Raw genomic sequence first — 12,256 nt, 5'->3', positions numbered from 1 at the left:
GAGACACAATCTCTCTCTGTAGTCTTGGCTTCCCTGGAACTCAGCACATAAACAAATACATATTCTTCATCTTCCTCCTCCTCCTCTTCCTTCTTCTTTCTCCTTTTGAGACACCCTCTTAGGTAGACCAGGTTGGCCTGGAATTCATAAAAGATCCACCTGCCTCTTTCTCTGGAGTGCTGGGATCAAAGGTGTCTGTAATCACTGTGTGATTTAAGTCATCACAGTTGAGATGAATTATAAAATTATTTTCAAGCCGGGCGGTGGTGGCGCATGCCTTTAATCCCAGCACTCGGGAGGCAGAGGCAGGCGGATCTCTGTGAGTTTGAGGCCAGCCTGGTCTACAAGAGCTAGTTCCAGGACAGGAACCAAAAGCTACGGAGAAACCCTGTCTCGAAAAATTAAAAAAAAAAAAAGAAATATTTTCAGTTAGAGTCTTAATATATGTTCTTTCTTTTTTACTTGTTTTGGTTTTGTTTATTTTTTGAAACAGGGTCTCACTATGTAGCCCTGGCTGTCCTGGAACTCACTATGTAGACCAGGCTAGCCTAAACTCACAGAGATGCCTGCTTCTGCCTCCCAATTGCTGGGATTATATAGGTGTGTGCCACTACATTTGATCCCAAGATACACTATTTCAATTAGAGGAAACTCAGAGGCAAATTTATTTTTTTCAAGACTAAAAGGTCATGGTGTGGTTACATTTTAAATGTGTTTGTATATATATCTGTTCATTTCCACTGTGATTCTTGGCATATAAAGCCATTTGTTCTTTCATGAAAGAAAATGAATTTAAACTTAAGATACTTAAATATTATATGAAAAGTATTTAACATGAATTCTTTATTCTACTCATTGCTGTCTTTCTTTAAAATTTAGGAGACACTCCATTTTATGCAGATTCACTTGTAGGAACCTATAGCAAAATTATGGATCATAAAAATTCACTATGTTTCCCTGAAGATACAGAAATTTCTAAGCATGCAAAGAATCTCATCTGTGCCTTCTTAACAGACAGGTAATATACACAGAGTTTCTTTATGGAGAAATTCTTTTACTTTTACAATTTGCAGAAATGAAAGTATGCTTGCCTTACATACATACATGCGAGTCAACCTCTGTAGTTTAATTATGGTTTAGTCCTCCCACTCCCACCTTAAGTCTGCTGTTGGGTTACTTTCATCATCTTATGAATATAATCTAATTGTCACCTAGTTTATATCTTATTCCTCATGTCTATAAAGATGTATAAATGATTTAGTAAATGAAATCTTTGGGCGGGGCTTTGGAAAGATAAAATTTATGTCATCCACATTTTATCCTCTTACATAGTATTCCATATTACTCTTTTTTTAATATTTATTTATTATGTATATAATATTCTGTCTGTGTGTATGCCTGCAGGCCAGAAGAGGGCACCAGACCCCATTACAGATGGTTGTGAGCCACCATGTGGTTGCTGGGAATTGAACTCAGGACCTTTGGAAAAGCAGACAATGCTCTTAACCTCTGAGCCATCTCTCCAGTCCTCCCTATTACTCTTGATTGTATAACTTTGAGAGGACAGCATTTTCTATAGATAAATGCTCAATAATGTACAATCTTAAGAGCTATTTGTTTAAAGGTAACTGTTGTTTAATCCCAGCACTCAGAGGCAGAAGCAGGGAGATCTCTGAGTTCGAGCCAGCCTGGTCTACACAGTGAGTTCCAGGACTGTTAAGGCTACAGAATGAGGCCCGTCTCAGCCCACCTGTAAAAGAACTATTTGTGTAGTATGGAAGATCTTCTTCCCGACTCTTCAGTTTCATTTGTATGTGAACAAGTCTGCACTGGAAACTCTATGATTTAAAAAACTAAATAGATGAACAAAGGTGTGAAAGCTGCCTTAGAAAGAGTGAAGAAGCTATTTGATTTTTCCTTGGATTCTCTAATGATTTGTTGAAAAGAATTGTAAGTTTTGTTAGTTATATGATTGATGAACAACCAGTGTTGATAAAATGAAATAGAACCTAAAATAGAGCCTGAATAATGTTTGCTGGGGTTGCTACGGATTTCATTATAACATGTCCACACTGGAGATTCACCAGAAACACACTTACATTTGATAATTTCTATTTCCATCCTGTTTTCAGGAATGCTCCAGGGGAGTTAAAGAAATTCTTAATAATTGTTTTCATTTTATTCAGAATGAGATGCTAACATTAATGGAGAGGGAGTGCATCTAGTAGTAAATAAGGATAGTTCTTTTTAAGAGGAGAAAGGTTGGTGCTTCTATGAGAGTAGCCTGAAGTACTGTTTTGACCAAAGTTGTCATGAGCTAAGATCAGTGGGCCATGCTTGTACAGAGGGAATTTTTTTTAGTGGGTTTTTTTTATACTTTTGATTGAGAGCAGAATGCTAGTGGAAATGAAGTTTATTTCCCATATAGTTTATTGTTCACTAACTATCATTATTCCTCTTTGATTTGTTCAAAGATCAGACACATAGCTTAGTTTTAAGAAACATTTAAGCTGAAACTTTTAGTAAAAATGTTTAAATTTATGATCCTTTAGTGAAAATTGGAAAATTAATATTCTTATTTTTATTATTATCTTTAATTTTATCTTTAATATTATCTTTAACTGCATTGTTTAGGGAGGTACGACTTGGAAGAAATGGGGTAGAAGAAATAAAACAGCATCCTTTCTTTAAGAATGATCAGTGGAATTGGGAAAACATAAGAGAAAGTAAGTCAGTCAATCTATGTGTTCTATTTTATTACAGTTTGAGTCGTACAAATTGATTTCCTCTTCTGAAATAGCACATGTTTGATAGAGTGTGTCTTAAATTGAGAAATCATCTTTTCCTGTGGCAAAATTTGTAGGTAAATAGTTCATCATTCTTCTAGTAAACTAGTGTGCATTTTCTCCTGTTTGGCAATTTTGTAAATCTCAGTCATGGAATGTAGTCCTTTAACTTGAGTACGTATGTTGATAAATTAATAGTTACTTGTTAAGACCATACTCTGATAAAACATAGTAATTTATTTTTATTTTGTATATATAATGTTGATTCATGAGTGAGAAATATTTCTGCATAAAAAGTGTAGAAATATACATGTATGTGTATATATAGAAATAATATATGTATGTTTTGCTACTTGTAAATTTTAGCACCTTAGAATAATATAATAGACCTTCCTTGTTTGATATATATTAGCCTGTATTTAAAGCTGATCGAATAGCGTAATAAATTACTTGCAATGTGTTACTTCTATGAAATGGCAGATGGAAGATAGGTTGGTAGATCTTTGTATAAAATATTATATATCATAAAAAAAATTAGTAGATCTTCTATTTTGGCTGTGAGTGGAATAATATTTCCTTTCCTCCCAGCGGCAGCTCCAGTGGTGCCTGAGCTCAGCAGTGACATAGACAGCAGCAACTTTGATGACATCGAGGACGACAAAGGAGATGTAGAGACTTTTCCAATCCCTAAAGCTTTTGTGGGAAATCAGCTACCTTTTATAGGATTTACATACTTTAGAGAAAATTTGTATGTGATTTATTTATTAAAATTTATTATTATTATAGCCTAGCTGTAAGGTTTTTGCCTAATGTACTGTCTAAATTATTTTTAATTTTATTTCATCATTTGATGTTTGAATGTTACATTTTATTTATCTATAAATGATTGTAAGGCTGTCCTATATTCTTTTGAAGATATGCAGTAAGAACAAATACTTGATTTTGCTGGAGTTTATTATCTCATGAAGCATATAAGAGAATCACAGAAATATTTTTTTTTTTTTAAAAAGAAGGTAGAATGTGATATTTACCTTTAAAAAGATTATCCCAGTGGATGTTCTGCTGAGACTGGTAAGCAAGCAGGAGTCCCCGAAAACTGTTAAATATTGGAATCAAATGTTAAAAGTGTTTGAGAAACGTCTTGGTACACCCACATGTAATGATGAAAATTACAACTGTCACAGTTTGCTCAGGTTTGAGGTTTTACCTGGGATGAAATAACAAAACCAGGAAAAGCTCAGGCAAATAAAGATGGGTTGGTCACCTCCCTAGTCATAATGTTTTAATACTTTTTAAAGTTCTGAACAAAATAAGGCTAATACACTGGAGGGATGGTTCAATCATTAATTAGAGCACTGACTACTCTTCCAGAGGATCCAGGTTGGATTCTTCGTACCCACATGGCAGTTCATCACCATCTGTAATTCCAATTTTGTGGATCCACTGCCCTTCTCTGGCCTCTGTGGGCACCAGGCACACATGTGTTGCACAGACAAACATTTAGACAAAATACTTATATACACAAAATTAAAGAATATATGTTTTTTGGGCTGGAGAGATGGCTCAGAGGTTAAGCGTACTGGCTGCTCTTTCAGAGGTCCTTAGTTCAATTCCCAGTAACCACATGGTGGTAACAACCATCTATAATGAGATCCAGTGCCCTCTTCTAGCATGCATGCAGAACACTGTATAATTATAAATAAATCTTTTTAAAAAGTTTATATGTTTTTTCAAAAAGAGTATCAGGGATTAAAAAAACTTATTCATGTTTATAGATGGTGGGAAGAACACACCTGAAAGATGGTTCAGTAGGTAAGGCACTTGCTGCCAAGCCTGCTGACTCACATGGTGGAAAGAGAGAACCAACTCCCACAAATTGTCCCCGGACCTCTCATGTATCACCTGGCATTAGTGCGCATGAACACACACAATAAATGAGTATAATAAATAGTTTTTTAGAAGATTATGTATAAATTACGACATTGAGCTCTTATATTATCTTTGCAAAAAAGAAGAGAAGAGATATTTCTTTTTAAAAGAAACAATATTAGCTGGGCAGTGTCTTTAATTCCAGCACTTGGGAGGCAGAGGCAGGTGGATCTCTGAATTCGAAGCCAGCCTGGTCTACAAGAGCTAGTTCCAGAACAGGCACTAAAGCTACACAGAGGAACCCTGACTCAAAAAACAAAAACGAAAGCAAACCAACCAAACAACAAAAAAAACCCAATAGAATATAATCATTGTAGAAATGCAAGTGGGATGAAGAGGTCCGTGTCCTAACAGAGCTCAGACTGGGCACCTTCTATGCAGAGGCAGAGGTGTGGCTGCTCAGCAGCAGAATAAGTGCTGCACCTAGAATGTTCTTTTATATAAGACAAAATGAATTAAGGTGGAATGCAAAAAGGTCTTTCCTTCTGTCTTTCCAGGTTACTAAGTGACTCTCCACCCTGTAGAGAAAACGATGCAATACAAACAAGGAAGAGTGAAGTATGTATACATTTTTACTATGTTATTTACTTTAGGTATGTGTTCAAATACTCAACCACTGATTGTCTTCAAATACAAATTTTATTTTTTGTGTATGAGTGTTTTGCCTGCATTTATGTCTGTTCACTATGAGCATACACTGTTAGTGGAGGCCAGAACAGAGGGGTCGGAGCCCCTGAAAATAGAGTTACAGACAGTCTTACAAGTGAATTCTGGGAACTGAATCCAGATCCTCTGCAGGACAGTCAGTAGTCCTCTTAACCGCTGGTCCGTCTCATCATATCACTAGTTTCATCATGCCACTAATTTCTTTTTTTTTTGAAGTTCACTTTATGAATCATGAGATACCATTCTTTGAGTGTAAGGTGCTGTGTTCAGCACAACTTTGAAGTAATTCTTTTATGTGAATATGTGCTTCTAGCTTCATTTAGTAGCAAGAGTGATAAATTTATAAACAGATGTAATGGCAGGTAGAAGACGTCATGATCTCAGTGCTGTGAAAGAGTATATGTATCAAGCAGTGGGGCATAGAAGTAGGAGAGTGATACAGATCTTGAGTTCCTGTTTGCTAGTGTGTTTATATAAAGAACAGTTAATCAGTGTTAAAGTATCTTGTGACTGATACACATACAAGTCTAAGTTACAGTGCTAATTTTTCTTAAAACTTAACAAAAGGTAGAAGAGCCTGTTGAATATTTTTGGATTGATATACATTAATGAACTTTTATAAAATATAACAAGCATTGAAATGTTTTCTTTCTTTTTTTTCTGAATAGGAAAGTCAGGAGGTACGTTGTCAAATACACTGAAAAGGAGAAAAGCTCATGTTTTAATCTAGTCATAGTCTGCTTCCCATTTGGAGTACTGCGTCTACCCAAGAGACTTGCCGTCCTTTTCTCTACCAAGTACCCTTTTATTATTTTTCTTACAAATCTATTGTTTAAAATGAATTATGTAATTTTTGTTCTTATTTATCAAGGGCATGTAATAGTATGTTTAGAGTATTATAGCAGCTAAAAGTACTTATCTTGACTCACTCATTAACCCATATTTCTTTTTAAAAAAATAGTTGTTTCAAAATGGTTTGTTTGGTGCGTATGCACTAAAAAGGATAAAGATAGTTGACTTTACTTACCTGTTTAGTGTATGTGAACATTATTGGATGTGTTTATACGTATACACATGTGTGGAGGCTAGTAGTCACTATCTTCCTCAATACTTTATATACTTTTCTTTATCCATCCATCCATCCATCCATCCATTTTTGGAAAAGGGTCTCGATGTACCTGGAGTTCAGAGGTTAAGCCAGACTGACTGGCCAGCAACCCCAAAGAGCTGCCTGTCCCTGCCACACTTTCCTCCAACCCCTCCCCTCCCCTCCCCACCCAGTACTGGAGTAAGCATCCATGAGTTGATTTTGTTGTTTTGTTTTATTTGGTTGGCTGTTGCCTTGGCTGACCTGGAGCTCACCCTCTAGACCAGATTGGCCTTTGCCTGCCTCAGCCTCTCCAGTGCTAGAGACAAACGTGCCTTGATTTTCCTTTCCCATGTATGTTAGGATCCAGACTCAGATCCTCATGCTCGTTCAGTAAGCAGCTTACTGACTGAGCCATCTCCTCAGCTCTTAGCCTATACTTGTTTTGGACAATAGAGGAGTTTCTTGATTGTTTGTTGTTTTTAAGATGAAAAAAATGTTTTAAAAAAACCCAGAAAACATACTCATTAGAACCTTGGCTTTAGTGTATCATTTTTGCCTTGACCTGAATATTCACCTTTCTGAATTTCAGTTAATAAGGTGGGTGGATATAACACTACTGTGTTGAGGCCTGGCACTCAATATGCAGAGTAGGCTGATCTTGAGCTCCAAGAATTGCTCCTTCATCTTCCTCCTGAGTGGTTTAAAGGCATGTGCTGCCACATATAGGAGACATTGTCTTATGTATTTTGTTCCTGCTAATGGAACAACACTGTAAAGTGCCTGGTATTTATTGCATCCAAGGTACCATAGGATCTCAAAAAGTTAAATCCTTAAAACAGGAAGGAAGAAAAAAAAGAAGGAAGGCGTAGGTGGACATAACCTTTAATTCTGTCACTCAAAAGTAAAGCAGGTGGATCTGTGAGCTGAACTCCAGCTTGACTACATAGCATTTCCAAGCTACTCAGAACTTGCCTGAGATGTGAGATCCTGTCTCAAAAAACAAAGAAAAGGCTCTTCGGAGCTGGAAGATGGCTCAGTAGTTACGAGTGTTTATTGCTCATGTAGAGGACCTGTGTTAAATTCCCAGCACCCACATGGTGGCTTCAGTTGGAAGGGATCCAATGCCATCTTCTGGCCTCCAAGAGCTCCTTTACAGATGTGGTGCACTTAAATTCATGCAGGCACACACACAAACATATTCACATGTACATGTAAAAAGTAATAGTAAATATTTTTAAAGGGATATTTAAAGGGAAATAGTAAATATATTTAAAGGGAAGTGTGTTCTTTAGTAGTTTTTATCATTTTAACTTGTCTTAAAATAGCTAATGTAAACTAAGAGGATTTGATATAGGATTAGCTATCATTTACTCAAGATGCATTAAATCCTTAATTCTTCATAGTATTGTTCCTGTCACTGTGTAGTAAATCACAAAAGAGTTTATTCCTGTAAATGTGTTCATACCTGTATGTGTACTGTGAGGGAGAAAGTGGGAGGTGAGGGTGCTTTCCCTCTAAGCCAGTCACACTAGCAGTACCAATCCTGTGCTCTTACAGAGAGGTCAGTAAGTGGAAAGGCTAGTAGGGATCGCTGTTTTCTTTAAGCTGCTCATCTCTGTGATCAAAGCTTATAATTTATTATATTTTATATTTTTGACAGATTCAGAAAAAATTGTATGCATTAGAAGAACACCTTAGCAGTGAGTTGCAAGCCAAGGAGGAGCTGGAACAGAAGTGCAAGTATGTGCCAGGCAGTGCATTTTAAAATTGAAGTTTAAATACAGCACTGAAAGTGAAAGGCGCAAATTAATTATGCAGATGCTTTCTCAATTAATAGGCTGTATTTTTACCATAAACTAGAATTATTTTATTTACTGCTTCTTTCTAAAATTCTTTAGATCTATTAATACTCGCCTAGAGAAAACGGCAAAGGAGCTAGAAGAAGAGGTAAAAATTTCCTGTACTTTAACATTTTTGACACTAAAAATCTTTGATACCCACTTAGCTACAGAGTTCTCAGAGGCCTTGCCGTCCATATCAGTAAAACCTACTTGTGTCATAAATGAACAAGATGAAGATCACTGCAGGGTGACTTGCTATGCCAGTTTGAGTTAATTTAATGTAGGTAGTTCATGTTTTTTTTTTCCTTAAAAGTTTGAATATCTATAGGTATGTAAATGCCATAATGAAGCTATTACTTTGCATACTAACTTTAAAATTTTTAAAAACTTGCTTTTATATGATTACTAAAATGGCTGGTTGTTTTAAAAACAGGAAGTAATTTTTTTTTAAAGTTTTGATATTAATATTTTAGGTCTGTTGGATTAAATAGTGATGGTTCATTAGTGATAGAAAGTTTCAGAGAGCATGACTGTTAATAGTATAATAAATTAAGTATTAAGGGTTGTCTTAGTTACGGTTTCTATTCCTGTGACAAAAACACCGCAACCAAAAAGCAAGTTGGGGAGGAAAGGGTTTATTTGGCTCACACTTTAGCATTGCTACAGAGCATCCCCAAAGGAAGTCAGGACAGGAGCTCAAACAGAGCAGAATCCCTGTAGGAGGTGCTCCTTACTGGCTTACTTCCCCTGGCCCTCTCAGCCTACACGCTTATAGAAGCCAGGACCACCTGCCCAGGGATGGTACCATCCATCATGGACTGGTCCTCCCTCGGTGATCACTAAATGAGAAAATACCTTACAGCTGGATCTCAGGAAGGCATTTTTTCAATTAAGGCTCCTTTCTTTCTGATGACTTTTGCTTGTGTCAAGTTAACACACAAACCCAACCAGTACAAGGGTCTGATTATTTCATTGTAGTATGCTATTTTGCAAACATGGAACATTATAATTTTAACAAAACAGTGATAGCCTTTTAGGTATCTTTTTATGTTTTTGAGATCACCGATGGGTTTTGATCTGTTTTCTCTGCCTGTTTCCTTTTGATAATAATGTTAATCGTTTCAGATTACCTTTAGGAAAAATGTAGAGTCAGCACTGAGACAGTTGGAAAGAGAAAAGGCCCTTCTTCAGCATAAAAATGCAGAATATCAACGGAAAGCTGATCATGAAGCTGACAAGAAACGGAATTTGGAAAATGATGGTTCGTGATATAAAATAATAAATGTTTAAGAAAAATATTGTGTGTATTTGTTGTATTGAAGCTTGCTGCTAAAATGCTTTGTTCATAGTTAACAGCTTAAAAGATCAACTTGAAGATTTGAAGAAAAGGAACCAGAGCTCTCAGATATCCACTGAGAAAGTCAATCAACTCCAGAAACAGGTAGGTTGGTCTGTGTGTAAAGTGCTGAGTTTATCCACGCCTGTTAATGCTGATTGCAATGTTGCTAAGCCCTTAGCTCTAACACTTAAGGGGATGATACTTGGAATTTTTATTTAAGTAGTTTGGTAACAAATTGATAAATTGATGTTCTATGCTATTTATTATGTTACATCTGTGGTAATCTGCTTGCTTTTGAATTGGTTAACAGCTGGATGAAGCTAATGCTCTGCTACGAACAGAGTCCGATACTGCAGCACGGTTAAGAAAAACCCAGGCAGAAAGCTCCAAACAGATTCAGCAGCTGGAGTCTAACAATAGAGATCTACAAGATAAAAACTGCCTACTTGAGACTGCCAAGTTAAAGCTTGAAAAGGAATTTATCAATCTTCAATCAGCTCTAGAATCTGAAAGGAGGGACCGGACCCATGGATCAGAGATAATTCATGATTTACAAGGTATAAAGCAGTGGTTGCATTTGATTTGATTTTTTGATAATTCATGATTTTGAAATAACTTTAAATGAATAATGTGTTGCAGTAACCTGGGTTTGTTGTTTGTCTTGTTTTTTGTTTTCCAAGGCAGGGTTTCTCTGTGTAAACCCAGGTATCCTTGAACTTGCTCTGCTGGCCTTAAACTCAGAGATCTGTCTGCCTGCCTCTACTTGGGGTTAAAGGTGTGGGCCACCGCTCCTGGCTTGTTTTTTTTTTTTTTTTTTAATGTAGTTTTCTGTTAGTAAAGTTAGAGCCTGGGGCTAGAGAGACAGCTTAGCTGTTTAAAAGCAGTTATTGATTACTAAGTTCAGTTCTTAGCACTTCTACTGGGAGGCTCACAACTACCTGTAACTCCAACTTCAGAGATTCCAGCTCCTTCTTCTGGCCTCTTTGGACATGAAACTCACATGCACAAATCCATCCTCAGACACAAACACAGACACATAATTAAAATAAAAATTGCAAAATTAAATTAGAACATTAAAAATATATTGATTAAAATTTTGTGAGTAAAAGATGTACTTTCAAATAGTATTTTTTAAATTTGGATGGTCAGTTGAGTTTTAGCTAAATTAGCTTTTAAAGTACTGTCTGATAGGTTATAAAACTCTTGCTCATAAGTAACAACTCCAAAATATGAGGTAGATAATTCTTAATTGAATGCATGCTGAGTATGTTACTTTAAAAAATGTTTGAATTTTTAGGTAGACTATCTGGGCTGGAAGAAGATCTGAAGACTGGCAAAGCCTTGCTAGCAAAAGTAGAGCTGGAGAAGAGACAGCTGCAGGAGAAGCTTGCTGACCTGGAGAAGGTAACCACAGCACATCGCACTTTGTGTGTGAGAATAGGACAATGCAATTTCAGATAAGAAAAGTTACTAGGGCTGGAGAGATGGCTCAGAGGATAAGAGCACTGGCTGCTCTTCCAGAGGCCCCGAGTTCAATTCCCAGCAACCACATGGTGGCTCACAACCATCTATGAGATCTGGTGCCCTCTTTTGGCCCACAGGCATACATACAGGCAGAATATTGTATATATATAAAAAAGAAAAGTTACCAAAATAAGGGACTAAATAGCTAGACTGTTTTCATATATACATAGACTTTTCTATTTGAACTATATAAATAAGAGCTATAATTTTAATACCATATAGGCAGTCTTTGGTATGCTGAATTATATGAACAAAGGGACTCAGTGCTTTTTTAATGGACCCAGGGGAAATTCAAACTTTCTTCAAAAATTTTTATTTTTTTTTATATTTCATGTACAAGTGCTCTGCATGTATGCCTGCATGCCAGAAGAGGGCATCAGATCTCTATAGATGGTTGTGTGCCACCATGTGATTGCTAGGAATTAAGCTCAGAACCTCTGGAAGAGCAACCAGTGCTCTTAACCCCTGAACCTTGTCTCTAGCCCCAGAAATTCAGACTTTCTAAGATAAGTATTTTGTTCTTTGAGATTTTCATACAGTGTAAGAAAATTGAAGTTTTGACTGGGATATCTTAATATTACAATAATAATACAAAATTAAAATGTGACTTTTACTAGGCAGTGATGGCACACACCTAATCCCGGCTCTTGGGAGGTAGAGGCAGGTGGATCTCTGTGTGTTCAAGAGCGTCCTGACTTACAGTGAGTTTCAGAACTGTTAAACAGAGAAACCTTATTTTGAAAAACCTCAGGGGAAATATATGACTTGTGACATTCAGAGGCTTTTTTTTTTTTTAAATTCTGTGGAGCCAGGGATTATTTCTAGTTAATATTTTATTTTCATTTGTTTATTCATTGATCTGAATATTTAATGTTTTCTAGAGTAGAAATATTAGGATGCAGTGTTGCTTTAAATAATACCAGTCTGATAGATAATTTTAAAAGTGATAATAAGCTGGTCATGGTGATACAAACCTTTGATCCCAACACTGGGGAGACAGAGGCAGATCGATCTCTGTGAGTTCAAGGCTAGCTGCTGGGGACTACCTGGTGAATCCCAGGCTCAAATAATAAAAGTAATT

General features: G+C 36.4%; 1 protein-coding gene across 2 annotated transcripts in view; it reads left to right on the top strand.

Moving 5' to 3' along the window:
• The window catches only part of LOC121438936 (rho-associated protein kinase 2), a 103,080-nt gene that overhangs the window by 63,688 nt on the left and 27,136 nt on the right, over positions 1 to 12,256 (top strand). For both annotated transcript variants that reach the window (XM_041639447.1, XM_041639446.1), the window contains exons 7-17: positions 880 to 1,018; positions 2,635 to 2,726; positions 3,375 to 3,534; positions 5,213 to 5,273; positions 6,050 to 6,061; positions 8,132 to 8,211; positions 8,370 to 8,418; positions 9,438 to 9,573; positions 9,662 to 9,753; positions 9,962 to 10,208; positions 10,949 to 11,055. In XM_041639447.1, the coding sequence (XP_041495381.1) occupies positions 880 to 1,018; positions 2,635 to 2,726; positions 3,375 to 3,534; positions 5,213 to 5,273; positions 6,050 to 6,061; positions 8,132 to 8,211; positions 8,370 to 8,418; positions 9,438 to 9,573; positions 9,662 to 9,753; positions 9,962 to 10,208; positions 10,949 to 11,055 (1,175 nt within the window). The remainder of the gene's footprint in view (positions 1 to 879; positions 1,019 to 2,634; positions 2,727 to 3,374; positions 3,535 to 5,212; positions 5,274 to 6,049; positions 6,062 to 8,131; positions 8,212 to 8,369; positions 8,419 to 9,437; positions 9,574 to 9,661; positions 9,754 to 9,961; positions 10,209 to 10,948; positions 11,056 to 12,256) is intronic.

The sequence above is a fragment of the Microtus oregoni genome, unplaced genomic scaffold (assembly GCF_018167655.1).
Source record: "Microtus oregoni isolate MIOR12 unplaced genomic scaffold, Mior012 000058F_ref0000040, whole genome shotgun sequence".
NCBI classification, from domain to species: Eukaryota; Metazoa; Chordata; class Mammalia; order Rodentia; family Cricetidae; genus Microtus; species Microtus oregoni.
This window is presented reverse-complemented; position numbering and strand designations above follow the sequence as displayed.